This window comes from Triticum aestivum, chromosome 5B (genome assembly GCF_018294505.1).
Source record: "Triticum aestivum cultivar Chinese Spring chromosome 5B, IWGSC CS RefSeq v2.1, whole genome shotgun sequence".
Taxonomy (NCBI): domain Eukaryota; kingdom Viridiplantae; phylum Streptophyta; class Magnoliopsida; order Poales; family Poaceae; genus Triticum; species Triticum aestivum.
In genome coordinates, this window is record NC_057807.1 from 564931387 (window position 1) to 564945818 (window position 14432).

Consider the following 14432-nt stretch of genomic DNA (forward strand, 5'->3'; position numbering starts at 1 on the left):
ACTTATCACCTAAAAAAATCAAGCAGGAAATTATGATAATTCCTAGGCTCCAAAACTTGTGAAATGCCGCTAAAAAAAACTTGTGAAAGGCAGCAATTTGCGGGCCGAGGCCCCACCCCGGTTGTCGTAACGGTCTCAACGGATTTCTCGCTTCCCGCCACTCTCTCGTCGCCTCTCACTCCCCTCCCCTCCACATACACATTCCCTCCCTTCTCCTCCTCTCGCAATTCTCTCCACCACGGTCTCGCCGTGCCGCCACAGCCTCGAGCAAGAGCCTATGAGAGATAGCGACGGCGAAGGGGCCGGCGGCGGAGTCCCGCGCTCGCACCCCTCCAACATCCCGCTGCCGATGTCGCACTCCGACCCCAACTACTCGGGCACGGACGACGAATGCTCCAACAGGCAGAGCAGCTCGTCGGCGACGGGCGGGTTCTATAATGACTACCCATCCAGCTTCAGCGGCGAGTGCTCGCCGTACAACATGTCCCCCTGGAACCAGACCATGGCGTCCCCCTGGTCCCGCCACAGCGAGGCGTCCATGGCCGCGCCCGCGATGGCGCCCGGCACGAGCCTCATCAGCTCGCTTGTCAGGGAGGAAGGCCACATCTACTCTCTGGCCGCCAAGGGCGACGCGCTGTACACCGGCTCGGACAGCAAGAACATCCGCGTCTGGCGCAAGCAGAAGGACTCCGGCGGCTTCAAGTCGTCCAGCGGCCTCGTGAAGGCCATCGTCATCTCCGGCGAGCGCATCTTCACGGGCCACCAGGACGGCAAGATCCGGGTGTGGAAGGTGTCGCCCAAAAACGGCCTGCACAAGCGCGTGGGCAGCCTGCCGCGGCTGCGCGACTTCCTGCGCGGCTCTCTCAACCCGTCCAACTACGTCGAGGTGCGCAAGAACCGCTCGGCGCTCTGGATCCGGCACAGCGACGCCGTGTCGTGCCTGAGCCCCACGGACGCGGGGCAGGGCCTGCTCTACTCCGGCTCCTGGGACCGCACCTTCAAGGTGTGGCGCATCAGCGACTCCAAGTGCCTCGAGTCCGTGGTGGCGCACGACGACAACGTGAACGCCATCGTGGCGGCGTACGACGGGCTGGTGTTCACCGGCTCCGCGGACGGCACGGTCAAGGTGTGGAAGCGGGAGGTGCAGGGGAAGGGGACCAAGCACTCGCCCGTGCAGACGCTGCTGAAGCAGGAGCACGCCGTGAACGCGCTGGCCGTGAGCGCCGTCGCGCCGGTGCTCTACTGCGGCTCCTCCGACGGGCTCGTCAACTGCTGGGAGGGCGACAGCAAGCTCGTCCACGGGGGCGTGCTTCGCGGACACAAGAAGGCCGTCTTCTGCCTCGCCGCGGCGGGAGCGCTCCTCTTCAGCGGCTCCGCCGACAACACCATCATGGTCTGGCGGCGCGACGCCGGCGTGCACTCCTGCCTCTCCGTGCTCTCCGGCCACACCGAGCCGATCAGGTGCCTCGCCGTCGTGGAGTACAACAAGGAGAACGTCGCGGCCGCCGCCGCAGAGACTGGAGACAACAGCGGCGTGGGGCGGTGGATCGTCTACAGCGGCAGCCTGGACAAGTCGATCAAGGTGTGGCGCGTGACCGACGAGCCGACGGACACGCTGCTCGGGGGCTCCGGCGAGGGATCGCAGATGTTCGACCGGTACCCCGGCGACCCGTTCGGGGCAAGCAGCTCGACATCGTTCCGCTAAGGTCGTCGACACGTACGCCCCAACGGAACGCACAAGTTTTGAACATCTTGACGGATCAACCAAAGGAGTTTCTGGATTTTGTTCATATATATACTGTTGAAGACGATCGGTGAGAATTGAACGGCACGATAACATCATGCCCGGGCATATATACATCTGGACTTGTGATATAGTGATGGATCTAGGTAAGTTTGCTGCCTTTCAGAGCGTCAGGGCCAAGGGACATTTTGGCGCATGCTTATATATTTGTTGTGTAATAGTTGAACTTAACTTGATTTTATGTTTTATATGGGAAAAATCAATAAATGACCAATTAATTAAGTTCTAACTTTTGTGGATCTTTTCTATACTTAGATGATTGTATTTTGCCTGTAACTGTAACCAAAAATTACATTTTCAGTGCTTATCTTCTGCCTTGTTTCATAACTGTAAACAGTTTGTCGAATTGAACCAAACTGGTTTCTCAAAAATCTTAGCGGGCTTAGACGCGGGAAATACCCTGTACACTCCGGTGCCAGCGCACCTTATATGCACAAAATAATTTAGTAACTGAAAAAAAGTCAAAAAAGTGATATTCTTTGGAAAACAAATATGATCAGCATTGTACTTGTGTAGAAAATTCGCTGAGTAATAACTCATGTTGACTTCAGCGCAAAAAAAACAATTTTTCAAGGACAAATAGCATGAACAGTAACTTGTATGTAGCGTTTGGTTTTTTTTCACCCAGAATAACATGAAATTCATTCCTTGACGAAACTTTCTATACAAGTACAATACTTGATCATATTTGTTTGCAAAAAACTTACAGCCTTTTTTGACTTTTTTGCATTACAAAATTATTTCGTGCATATAGGTGCACTGGCACGCAAGAGCATAAATTTCTTTCCACTTAGATGCGTCCAATTTCTAATAAGGGGCAGCAGCCCACTTTACTATTTTATTTTATTTTTAAATGACATGAGCAAAAATACGTATTTTTTTATGAATATCTTCAGCCTTGTTTCTTAACTGTAAGGTCTGCCGAATTGAACCAAACTGGTTTCTGAAAAATCATAGCGGGCTTAGACGCGGAAATACCATGTGCACTCGGGTGCCAACACATCCTATATGCACAAAATAAGTTAGTAACTGAAAAAAAGTCAAAAAAATTCTGAATCTTTTTTTGAAAACAAATATGACCAAGTATTGTGCTCGTGTAAAAAGTTGCACCAACTAATAACTCATGTTGACTTCAGCGAAAAAAAAATCATGGAGAAATAGCATGAACAGTAACTTGTATGTAGTCCCCCGCAAAAAAAAAGTAACTTGTATGTAGCGTTTGATTTCTTTTCCCTCCCAGAATACCATGAAAGGCATTCCTTGACGAAACTTTCTATACAAATACAATACTTGATCATACTTGTTTCCAAAAAACTTTCAACTTTTCAACTTTTTTTTGCACTACAAAATTATTTCCTGCATAATAGGTGCACTAGCACCCAAGAGCCATAAAATGTCTTTCCACTTAGACGCGTCCAATTTCATGAAAAACAAAGATCCATCGACTGTATAATAGTCATGAATAAGAAAATATGAAAAATTGCCATGCTACTTTAGAGAAATGTGATGCTTATTTATAAATTAAAAATGATATGATTAAAAAATGTTTCCTGAAGTCTAAAAAACATATGAATTATGTTGTGGAGATGTTTCATCGTGCAAAAAAAAACAAATTTTGGAGAACATTTTTTCTTTATATTTTCCAAGGACCAGAAGCAAAATGTCATGTTGTATTTTGTTTCCTTTACTTTGCCCACTGTGCAAAAGAGAATAAAAATCCATGTCTGTGAATACATAAAATTTTCATGCCAATAAAAAAATTGCATCCTCTTAATAATAAAATTGGCATCATGTTAATAATAAAATGCCAGGCTCTCAATTATAAAACCACCATCGTGTTAGTAATAAAACTGCCAGCCTCTTAATTATAAGAATCCCATATTATTAAATAATAATAAACGTCATGATCCTAATCATAAAACAGCCACCCTCTTAATAATAAAAGTGACATGTTATTAATTATCAAAATGTCATCCTATTCATAATAAAAACGCCATGCTCTCAATTATAAAAATGTCAGGTTATCAAATATTAAAATGTGATGCTCTTAGTAATAAAACTGCCATCTGAGAATGTAATTTTTTTAAAAAAATCCATGAAAATGAGTGATAGAATTTCGCAAAAGCTTGCCATGAGGGGGGGGGGGGGGGTTAGAAGGAAAAAAAACTCTAAAAATAGGGATTTTTTGTTCCTTCAAAAATGGGAAAAAAAATTGGTTCTCAAGTTTTTAAAAATGGAAAAAAATTATAATAATTTAGCTTCAAATACACAAAACACGTTTTAGTACATGTCTCCACAAACCTGCTTGGGTCCAACTGGTGAATCGTGTGCACCTCTATGCTATTTAGAGCTCGACTCCCTCCAGCTGCACATTGCTTGTATTTTTGGGGAAAAAAGGAACGTTTGTTGTTCACCCCTCCAGAGAGCTGACGTGTAGTTCGCCTTGCACAAGATCCGTGCGACAGCTAGGAAGGCGTTCGCCAGACTTGGGCTTCTAACGAACGTTCGTGAAATAACATTTTGGATTTCTAATCACTTTTTCATTGGTTTCATTATGATACTAAATACATAAAAAATAAAGTTCAAAAAGGAAAACACATGATAAACATGCATGTTTGCTATTTGGAAGGAGAAGTGAGGTGCAGCAAAAGGAGGAGAGATGAGAGGCGCGGCTGGCCACGACGTCCCGGCAACGTCGAGCCAGGAGCGACCCGGAGTCGGGGGACAAGGCAGTTGGTCGCCGCATCACCTGTCGAGGGAAGTCAGAGATTGACAGTGCGGAAGGCTCGCCAGTGCTAGAGGAGGTTGTGATTAGAGGGATGGCTAGGGCGGCCGTGGCCGGCAGTTCGGCGTAAGTTGGAGGGTGGCTCGAAGGATGAGGTAGGAGAAGACGAAAATTGGCAGGCGTAATTTTAGTTTTCTTCAGGCAACTGTCAAATAGAGCTCCTGACGGAAAGACCATACAAGCAAACCTATCATATATTGGTTTTGCAGAAAAAGTGGCTAATACTCTCATACTTACATCTGTAGAAAACGTTGCTGGTAGTCTTGAAACCATATGAATTTCATAATATAAGTCTACTTACTAACTCAATGAGATTCACCTAATAAAAAAGAGACAACCGCTAACGATGATACCGTACTAAATCAAGGCGCCAACAAATAACTCGATCAGGCAAAGACACCGATGTAATCAAGCTCGACGGAACCCAGCCACAGCTTGTTGCCGTTCTCCGCCACCTCGCTGAGCGTCACGCCCCTGGCGGCCGTCAGCTCCTCAACCTCCACGCCGTCGGCGCTTAGACGGACGCCAACCAGGTGCTTCGCCGGAGCCGCCGCAGTCGCATTCATCCGCGCCCTCTCCTGGTTCAGCGCCACCCAGAAGCCACCCTTCCCGTCGCGCCTCACGTTGTCCGGGTACCCCGGCAGGTCCGCCAAGAGCTCGTACCGCCCGGCCTTGGGCCCCTTGAGCCAGTACCGGAACGCCTGGCACGGCACCGTGTGCGCCACCACCACGTGCGTCATGTCGCGGCTGAGCGCGACGCCGTTCGGGTACGGCAGCTCGGCCTTCAGCACCGTGACTTGCTTCGTCCGCGCGTCGTACTTGAGCAGGCGCCCGGTCGCGTCGGCGTTCATGATGATCTCCGTGTTAAACCTGCATGCACACACAGATTCGTCGCGCATAAGCACGATGAAGTGAATCGAATTGAGGCGTGATCGGGCGGGCATGTATGTAGGGTACCTGCGGGGGTAGTTGGCGCTGCTGTCGGTGAAGTACACATCGCCGGTAGCCTGATCGACGTCTAGGCCGTTGAGGAAGTGGAAGGGGACACCATCCGCCTCCGTCGCCAGCACCTGGGCCTCGCCACCGTCAGGCCCCACCTTCATGAGCCCCATGTAGGCGTCGGCGATGAAGAGCTCGCCTGTTTTCCTATTGAACCGGACACCCAGCGGTCGCCCGCAGATGCTCTCTTTTTGTTCCGATGGCACCCCAGAATCCGAGCACAGAGGGATTTTCCTACACACGCCGCACATGTCACACGTAATCTAATTTGATCACGTCGTACGTACACGATGTTTAGCTTGTAATTACACCGACCTGTAGTTGGCATTGTACGCGAAGGTGCTCCAGCCGGCGGCGCTGCCGCCCCACTTGAGCACGCGGCCATCGGAGACGCCGGTGTAGACCCCATCCTTGCCGGAGAAGGCGAGGCTCTCGGCGCCGCTGACGCCGTCGGGCAGCGGGAGGCGGTAGCTCCACCGCGTGTTCGTCGTCTTGATCTGCTCGGCCGAGGATAGAGAGAGGAGGCAGGCAAGCACGACGACTAGTATCGCCGCGAGGTTGCGCCGCATCGTCATCGTCATCGTCGGAAGTTGCCTTGTACGGAATATCGTTGCACGCAGCTGTGTGCCTTTTATGGGAGAGCACGCGCGACGAAACCCATGGCCACGTTTGGTGATCGGATCGGACACGGTCGTAATCCTACACGAAGTACGTCTACAACACCGTGATTTATCGCCCGCGCGCGCTCGGTGCGTGCGAACCCGCGGCGCGTGCTGTGTTTGTGGTCTTCTTCTTTTCTTTTCTTTTTTAGGAGATGCTGTGTTTTTTATTTATATTACGGCCCAACGTGGAACCTTGGGCTGTTTTTCGAGCAAGCTCATGGGCCGTGCGACAGGAGGTCCTAAAGAGAACGACCCCCTCCTCCCACCCATATATACCCTTCCCCACCCACCACCACCGACGCCGCCATCCACATCCAGGAGCCAGAGCCATCGTCTGACTTTGCTCGCGCCGCCAGCAAGATCGCGTCGGCTGGTCGGTGGGCAGCGCCGGTGACAGCGGCTCTCTCAGCCCCCTCAGATCTGAGGAGCCGCATGTCCTTCCACAGCGGCACCGGTGGTGACATACCCAGCTCCAGCAACGCACCACCTGACGAAATGGCATCGCCCGCCTCCTTCACCCACCACCCAGGTAATAACCAAATCAATATGTATTTTCCTTAAACCACAAAAAAATAATATCTATTTTCCTTGTTCATGATTTTTTTTTTGCGGAGTTCCTTGTTCATGATTTCATCTTATACTGTATTTATTATATAGCCTTTTGTTGTGAATGGATGGAGTACGTATATCTTTTCCAGCTCATTCATATGTTTGGAGGTTAAAATTTGTGGATCATGTATCACACAAGGCAAACTTCAATTTTTGACAGCTTTTCTCATGACATATAAATGACTTGCATCTGTAGGTAAAGTGAAAATTCTGCCTTCAGACAAGGACGTTGAGTCCGAGGAAGCCCTGTGGGCCTTGTATCTGCGCTGGTGCAACACTTTGAACCAGAAGCGTGACCATGATGAGATGGTTCGCCGGTTTGATGTATTCAAGGACACTGTTCGGATGGTCCACCGTGTCAACAAGGCTAAATTGCCTTACACTCTGAAAGTAAGTAAATTCGCTGATGGGAAGCTAGAAGAGTCAATGAGTCCAAAAGTGTTTGATGAACCTGAATATTTCGCAACTCAAGCAAAGGATGGTAGATCTCGCCCTTTGGCAAATCGTCGGAAGGAAGGGGTTCTCATCATTGAAACTGGTGAAGATGTGCCAGAATATCCCCAAATGAACTTCAAGTTCTCTGAATCTGGAGATTCCATCATCCCCTTGGAATGAATCATGTCATTAGCAATCCTGGATAGTTATGTGTGTACTGTGTTGTGCTTATTTGTATCCGGCCTTGCTTCTGCAAGGCATCTATCAGTATGTCCACTAAGCAAATTATATAAGCTTACTTTGATGTTTTGCTCATTTTAGAATAAAGGTTATGATGCTTCTTTTTTCTCATTTTCTGTAGATATCTTTACTTTGATTTTTTGCTCATTTTACAATAAGTGCCAGAATATTCTGTGAATAGTTGGATGTGATAGTATGTAAAACGTTGTTTTTTCACTGTCCATCAAATTTCTTACTGCTCCACCTTTGCTTGTGGCTATTTCTGATTCTGTATGAACATTTAGAATCAATCTCAGTCAAGTGGTCTACTTATATTGGTACTAGGTTATCAGGTTCCATCATTTTTTCTTTGGAAGTGGGAATTCAGATTTGTTTCTTAATGCCTCATGTCATGGAGATTTGATGGTTATAAATTGCCTGTACTGATCTCTTAGCAATCTGTGTAGCCAGATCAGTAGAGCTGAGGCAGATGATGTGAGAAAGGCCATAGAGGTTTTCGATGAGATTTGTGCCAAGGATCCGGAATTCTTGTGCAGGGTCCAACCAGATTGAGAGTTGGGTAAACAATCTGTTGTGGACGGCCGGTAGCAGCAGGATGCTGTACAAGTTTATTTTTTTGACACAATAATGTGTATAGAACAAATTTGTACCGCATGTCTTTTAGGTTGATTGCAAGTACTAGTATAAACAATCATTTTTCAAAGTGTATGAAGTAGCGAACCAACCCGTGGTTAGATGGTTAGAGGGACTGTGTTATCACCAGCCCACCACGTTTTCATCTGAGATGCTCATAGGCAGCGGCGGAGACAGGCCCCAGGCAGCCTGGGCCGCTGCCTGAGGCGTGAAGACCAATTCCTTTGTTAAGTTTTGAAATAGTGCAGCTACAGTTCTCTACTGTAGCTACAGTGGACGAAGGTGGCCTGGGGCTTGCCGTATTCCTGGCGCCGCCACTGCTCATAGGGGTAGGGTATGTGCATGTGTGTTCATAGAGGTGAGTGTATGCGCGTGTGTATGATCACTTGCGTATGTATTGTGTAAAATAAAACTCCTAGCTTCCTAGTAGTGACAAAAAAAGTGTATGAAGTACAAAAATATGATAGGGGAAGTTGCACCTAAAACAATCTTAACAGGTCTGGCTTAATATAATTTAAGTTGCTCGCAACATGCTAAGTTAAATTGCCCTTCGTCATCTAACTCATGACCCGGTCCAGATATTTGCAAAGAAGTTGTACTAAATGCATGAACAGTACTGCAGCAAACTGCTATTCCCACAATAAATGTGAGCAGGAGTGGGTCCAATGATTGTTCCAAGAACTGACCCATGGGTTAGGATAATGAGAGCATATAGACGTACGAGCCATATTGAATTTCCCAAGTAAGTTAAGCTTTTATAAGATATTTGACATTTAAAACCATGTTGATCTAAGTAAGAAATGTGTGTGTGTGTGTCTTTTACTTTCAAGGCTTGTATCAATCTTGTGCAACGAGGTCATTTATTTGACATGTCCTCAGCACACCGGCTGAGTGAAGAGGCCGGGGTCTCCATAGCAAATAAAACCAACTACATCACACGAATGAAAAACTAGCGGTACCGGTTTCTACTAAGGATGGCAATGGGTAGGTTACGGGACGGGTAAAGCAATACCATACCCATGTAGTTAATGGATACAAAATTTTACCCATCCCGTACTCATACCCGATGTGTATCCATACTCATTAGGTACCCAACAGGTAGATCAAATAGTACACAAGTTATTCACAATTTTACATTCATCTATAGCATATTTTCCAAAAGAAAACATTGATCTCAACTCAATAACAGATAGAAGAGTACATGACTATTATCTCAATTAAAACTGAAAATTGGCGACAACTTTAACATAGATTCACAAGCTCACAACACAAATTTAACATAGGTACACTTTGTGAATCACGGGTAATTAAGGTTCATATGTGGGTTATGGCCTTATGGGTATATCCGTGGGTAAAAGGCTATACCCATGCCCTACCATGACTTCACGAGTGGGGTATGGGTACTACTCGTGGGTATAAAATTATGCGCATACCTTGCCCATGCGGGTACGGTATCCGCTGGTACCCTTACACATGGGTAAAGTTGTCATCCCCAGTTTTTACCGGGTATCGCAGAGGCGTCGGATGCATCCCGCGATTCGTGCGTACAAATCATGTGTGTACTGTAGTCAATGTATCAATAGTGGTCGAATGATTTTTCTGTTTTGTGTATTCGAACACAATTACAATGGAGCCCACACCCCGTAGTTAATTCATTGTGTCCATCTTTTACCTCCCTGCCTCGCAGTATTTCGAAGAACTATTGGATTGCGCCCGCTCCGCCATGTCGGGAAGCTACACCCCTACAAGGCACCGATGTCGGTGCTTAATCCGTCATATCTCGAGGTAGGGGGTCCTAAGTTAGGCGTCCTAGAGAGATGGTAACATGGACACATGATTTTACTGTTCGGGCTCTCTCGAAGAGATAATACCCAATATTCTGCTTTTGATGTATTAATACGGGGTATAGTACATAACAGAGGTATCTACCACGAGATTGTTGTGTATGTTTCTAATAAATACCATCTGATCTATTGACTGGCCTAGGGTCAGTTTATATAATGCACCGGAGGCCTAGGATTTAGAAGAGTCTTCATCTTCACCGGCAACTCTTGTGAGATATTTATTGTATATGTCATGGGCTGCCCGAAGTGGTTGATTGGTGACCCACCATGGGGGTGAGTACCCCCTAGTTTCTAAGGAGGGGAGCAGCCCCAGTGAGCGTATCCCCACCTTTTATTTTTTTAAGAATCATGTATCCCCACCTGGATCAATCGCGGGGAGGGGGGAGGCAGGCGTGAGTGCACATGGGCCTAGAGCACACTTTACTATTTTATTTTATATTTTAGGCGCCATGAACAAAAAAATACATATTTAAAAACCGTAAAATTTCCATGAATATGAAAATATGGAGAAAACAGTTGTTATACTACTTTAGAGAAATAACATGCTAATTTATACATTAGAAATAATATAATTAAAAAAATGTGCGGTGTGATCTATTTTTTATGAATTATGCTGTGGAGATGTTTCATCTTGAAAAAAAACCATGTTTTTAGATCATTTATTCTTTATTTTTGCTATGGACCAAAAACAAAATACTATGTTGTACTCCATCAATTTTTATTTACTCTGCATATTAGAATTGACTAAAGTCAAAGTTCGTAAAATTTGACCAAGTTTATAGAAAACAATATAAACATTTACCGTAACAAATCTATATGATGTGAAAGTACATTTAATAATAAATCTAATGGTATTGATTTGTTATTGTATATGTTAATATTTTTATTTATAAACCTGGTCAAAGTTTAGAAAGCTTGACTTTGACCAAAGCTAATACACGGACTAAAAAATAGAGGGAGTATTTTTTTGCTTTATTTGATCCACTATGCAAAAAAATAATAAAAAATGACATGCAGTGAAAAATAAAATTGTCATGAGAATAAAAAAATTGCATCCCCTTAATAATAAAATTGCTATCCTGTTAATAATAAAAATATCATGTCTCGATTATGAAACCATCATGTTAATAATAAAAATGCCATGTTATTAAGTAATAAAAATGCCATGCTCTTAATCAGAAAACAGCCATCTACTTAATAATAAAAATCACAGGTTCTTAATTATTAAAATGCAGTGCTCTTGGTGATAAAAATATCATCCCCTTAATAATAAAAATGACATGTTATCAATTATTAAAATACGATGCTCATAGTAATAAAACTGCCATCTGAGAAAGTAAAAAAAAACAATTCCAAAATCGCTACGAAAATAAGTAATACAAATTTCCCAAAAGCTTGCGCATGCTGAGAGGGTAGGGGGGAGGGCATTACAAAGGATACCTAGAAATTGCCATGTGAGCTAAAAGAAAAATGCACATGGCATGTTTAGAAACCCCCCCCCCCCCCCCCCCCCCCCCTTAAAAATAGGGATTTTTTGTTCTTTCAAGAATGAACAAAAACCTAGTTTCTAAAAATAATTTAGCTTCAAATCAAATACTCCCTCTGTTCCGATTTAGTCGTTGTGGTTTTAGTTCTAAACTAAAACCACGACGACTAAATCGGAACGGAGGGAGTACATAACAAACACGTTTTAGTACATGTCTTCAAAAATCTGCTTCGGCCAACTCGTGAACTCTTTTTTTTTTGAGGAACAAGAGTAACCACGTTACTCTTAGGACAACACATAGTCGGCAGCTAACACTACATTCAGGTCATCCGGGATTGCTGCAACCCTCTGCATGTCTTCCAGTCTTCGAGCACGCGCGGCGAGAGCATGGGCTAGCTTGTTTTGACATCGGCTAGCATGTATGACCTGGGATTCACTGAACCTCTGTAGTTCCTTTTTGATGTCGGAGAAAACTGACCGCCAGGGGGAGCTGTTGCTGGCGCCCGGCCGAAGCTCATTCACAACAAAACTGCAGTCAGTTTCAGCGATGATTGGCCCCCTGTACAGAGGTGACAGGGCCTGCAGGCCAGCAAGTAAGGCCATCGCTTCGGCTTCCTCCACTGCAGAGCACCATCCAATTCCTTTGGACAGAGAGACAACGACGAGCCCCTCATGATCCCGCGCGACCGCGCCCACTTGTGATATGCCACTATCGGCTAGAAAAGCTGCATCTGAGTTCAGTTTGACAGTTCTGGCCACTGGGGGACACCATTGATTTGTTGTATGGCCCTGATAGGTCTCAACCTGCAAGTCTATCGCCCCTGGCAGAAAATCCAAGGGTAATCTCCTGCCCAAAGCATGCCCAGCCCGTAGCTTCTTATGTCTGATATTTGTGTCAGTTTCCAAAATAGTACCGCTACACTCCAGCTCTTCCTCGTATAGCTCCAAGAAATGGGCCGACCGGCTGACAGACTCCTTACCTGCGTTGTGCGTGCAGTCATCCCTGAGAAACCAACAACGCCATAGAAGAAGCAGTGTCTTAGCTCTTGTCTCGGGGTTGCAAGGGTTGAGGAGGTTCTGTAACCAATCCACCCCAGTGTGTCTGAACTGGAATTCACTAGGGAAATTCCAGATTTCTCTCATCTCATGCCTCAGAGCCTTGCTTTTAGTGCATGAAACTACAGCATGAAATTCATCTTCCTCTTCAGTACCACAAATCTTACACACACTGTCCACTTCAAGTGTACGTTTCCATTTATTCTTCTTTGTGGGCAAGGTGTTCGTGGCAACTCTCCAGCCGAAAATCTTAATTTTCTCAGGAACTTTCGCTTTCCATATGATGTCCCAAATGCTTCGGTTGTCGGTGTCATTCTAGAGCTTGAGGCTGGGTTTTTGGACTGCTTTTGGAGGGAGACCGCTAACCTGTACGCACTTCGAACTAGTGAAAACGCCGGATTTTTCAAAGTGCCAGGCAAGGGTGTCCTCAGTTTCAGTACTAGGAAGCCTTATACTGCATATAGCCTCATGTCAAAGTGGTAGAACAGTTGGTGCACCTTCTCCGTGTCCCACCCAGCACCGTCAGCCCTTAACAACTGGTTTACCCATCTGAGTCTAGACCGACGAATGAAGCTTGCTGGTTTGAGGCCCTCTTTACGTGGGATCCAATTGTCTCTCTGAATATTTACCTTCCTCCCGTTCCCTATTCTCCACACAAGACCGGCCTTGAGCAGTTCGAGTCCATATTCAATTCCACGCCAAACAGGGGAGGCTTCCGATGCAAAAACCGTGTCTATTAGCACCCCGTGCGGGTAATATTTTGACTTTAGAACGCGTGCACATAAGCTGTCCGGCCTCTGAATCAATCTCCATGCTTGCCTGGCGAGCAGAGCTTGGTTGAACAGCTTCATGTCTCTAAAACCAATACCCCCTCCTCTCTTTGGCCTAGTCATTTGCTCCCAAGACATCCAGTGAACCTTCCTATGGCCCTTTTCCTCACCCCACCAAAAATCACGGATTAGTCTTTCATACTTATCACAGAAACCTTGTGTCATCTTGAAGACCCCCATGCAATAAGTAGGAAGGGCTTGCAGGACCGATTTCACTAGGACCTCCTTAGCTGCATGAGACATGAATCTTTCTGACCAGTCCGAACATCTCTTAATAAATCTTTCCATGATAGGCTGAAACAAAGAATCCTTCATGCGACCTTCTGGCGTGGGGAGCCCTAAATACTTGCTCTCAAATGTAGAGGACGTGATCTGCAACTCCGTCATGACCACTTGTTGGGTCGCCTCTGGACACAACTCACTGAAGAGAATTGAACACTTGCTGTAACTCAGAAGTTGGCCTGAACCTTTCTGAAAATTGGCAAGTACTTGCATGATGCACTCTGCCTCCTCTTTGCACGCCTTGAAGAAGAGTAAGCTGTCATCGGCAAACAGCAGGTTGGAGATCCCGGGACTTCCTCTGGCAATCTTCAGGGGGGTGATTTTTCCTCGACGAACCTCCTTGTCCAGCAGGCATGAAAGCCCTTCAGCCACGGACAGGAAGAGATATGGGCTCAACGGGTCACCCTGCTGAAGCCCTCTCGAGGGGATGAAAGGCTCGAGAAGCTTCCCATTGTATTTGACAGTGTATCTCACGGATTTTACGCAGCTCATCACCCAGCCAACCCATTTTTGCTCAAACCCAAGCTTCAGGAGAGACTCTTCCATAAAACCCCAGTCGACTCTATCATATGCCTTTGCCAAATCCAACTTAAAAGCACAGTGCGTATTAGCTGGCTGTTTGGAATGCTGGATTTTGTAGAAGCACTCGAAAGCAATCATGGCGTTGTCTGTGATCAGGCGGCCAGGGATAAAGGCACTATGTGTCTCAGAAATCAGATCATCCAGAAGGGGTCTCAAGCGATTCACCATGCACTTGGAGATCACTT

General features: G+C 46.1%; 3 protein-coding genes across 3 annotated transcripts; 2 read left to right on the plus strand and 1 right to left on the minus strand.

Moving 5' to 3' along the window:
• Nucleotides 1–211: 211 nt before the first annotated feature.
• Nucleotides 212–2028, plus strand: LOC123116937 (protein JINGUBANG-like). The gene has a single exon (XM_044537802.1). The coding sequence runs from the start codon at nt 278–280 to the stop codon at nt 1703–1705; it is 1428 nt and encodes a 475-aa protein (XP_044393737.1). The 5' UTR covers nt 212–277; the 3' UTR covers nt 1706–2028.
• Nucleotides 2029–4784: 2756 nt separating this feature from the next.
• LOC123116938 (protein STRICTOSIDINE SYNTHASE-LIKE 10) lies at nt 4785–6210 on the minus strand. The gene is made up of 3 exons (XM_044537803.1): nt 5904–6210; nt 5547–5822; nt 4785–5459 (listed from the first exon to the last, which is right to left on the minus strand). The coding sequence occupies exons 1-3, from the start codon at nt 6167–6169 to the stop codon at nt 4976–4978; spliced, it is 1026 nt and encodes a 341-aa protein (XP_044393738.1). The 5' UTR covers nt 6170–6210; the 3' UTR covers nt 4785–4975.
• A 353-nt stretch (nt 6211–6563) lies between these two features.
• Nucleotides 6564–7645, plus strand: LOC123113253 (uncharacterized). Its single transcript, XM_044534450.1, has 2 exons — nt 6564–6779; nt 7056–7645. Exons 1-2 carry the CDS (start codon nt 6683–6685, stop codon nt 7472–7474), a joined length of 516 nt encoding a protein of 171 aa, XP_044390385.1. The 5' UTR covers nt 6564–6682; the 3' UTR covers nt 7475–7645.
• Nucleotides 7646–14432: the final 6787 nt, after the last annotated feature.

Coding starts and splice junctions, on each gene's coding strand:
- LOC123113253 (XM_044534450.1), top strand. CDS start 6,683: ATGTCCTTCCACAGCGGCACCGGTGGTGACATACCCAGCTCCAGCAAC. Junction 6,780..7,055: donor CTCCTTCACCCACCACCCAG/GTAATAACCAAA, acceptor TTGCATCTGTAG/GTAAAGTGAAAATTCTGCCT.
- LOC123116937 (XM_044537802.1), top strand. CDS start 278: ATGAGAGATAGCGACGGCGAAGGGGCCGGCGGCGGAGTCCCGCGCTCG.
- LOC123116938 (XM_044537803.1), bottom strand. CDS start 6,169: ATGACGATGACGATGCGGCGCAACCTCGCGGCGATACTAGTCGTCGTG. Junction 5,823..5,903: donor GCGTACAATGCCAACTACAG/GTCGGTGTAATT, acceptor CGGCGTGTGTAG/GAAAATCCCTCTGTGCTCGG. Junction 5,460..5,546: donor AGCGCCAACTACCCCCGCAG/GTACCCTACATA, acceptor GTGTGCATGCAG/GTTTAACACGGAGATCATCA.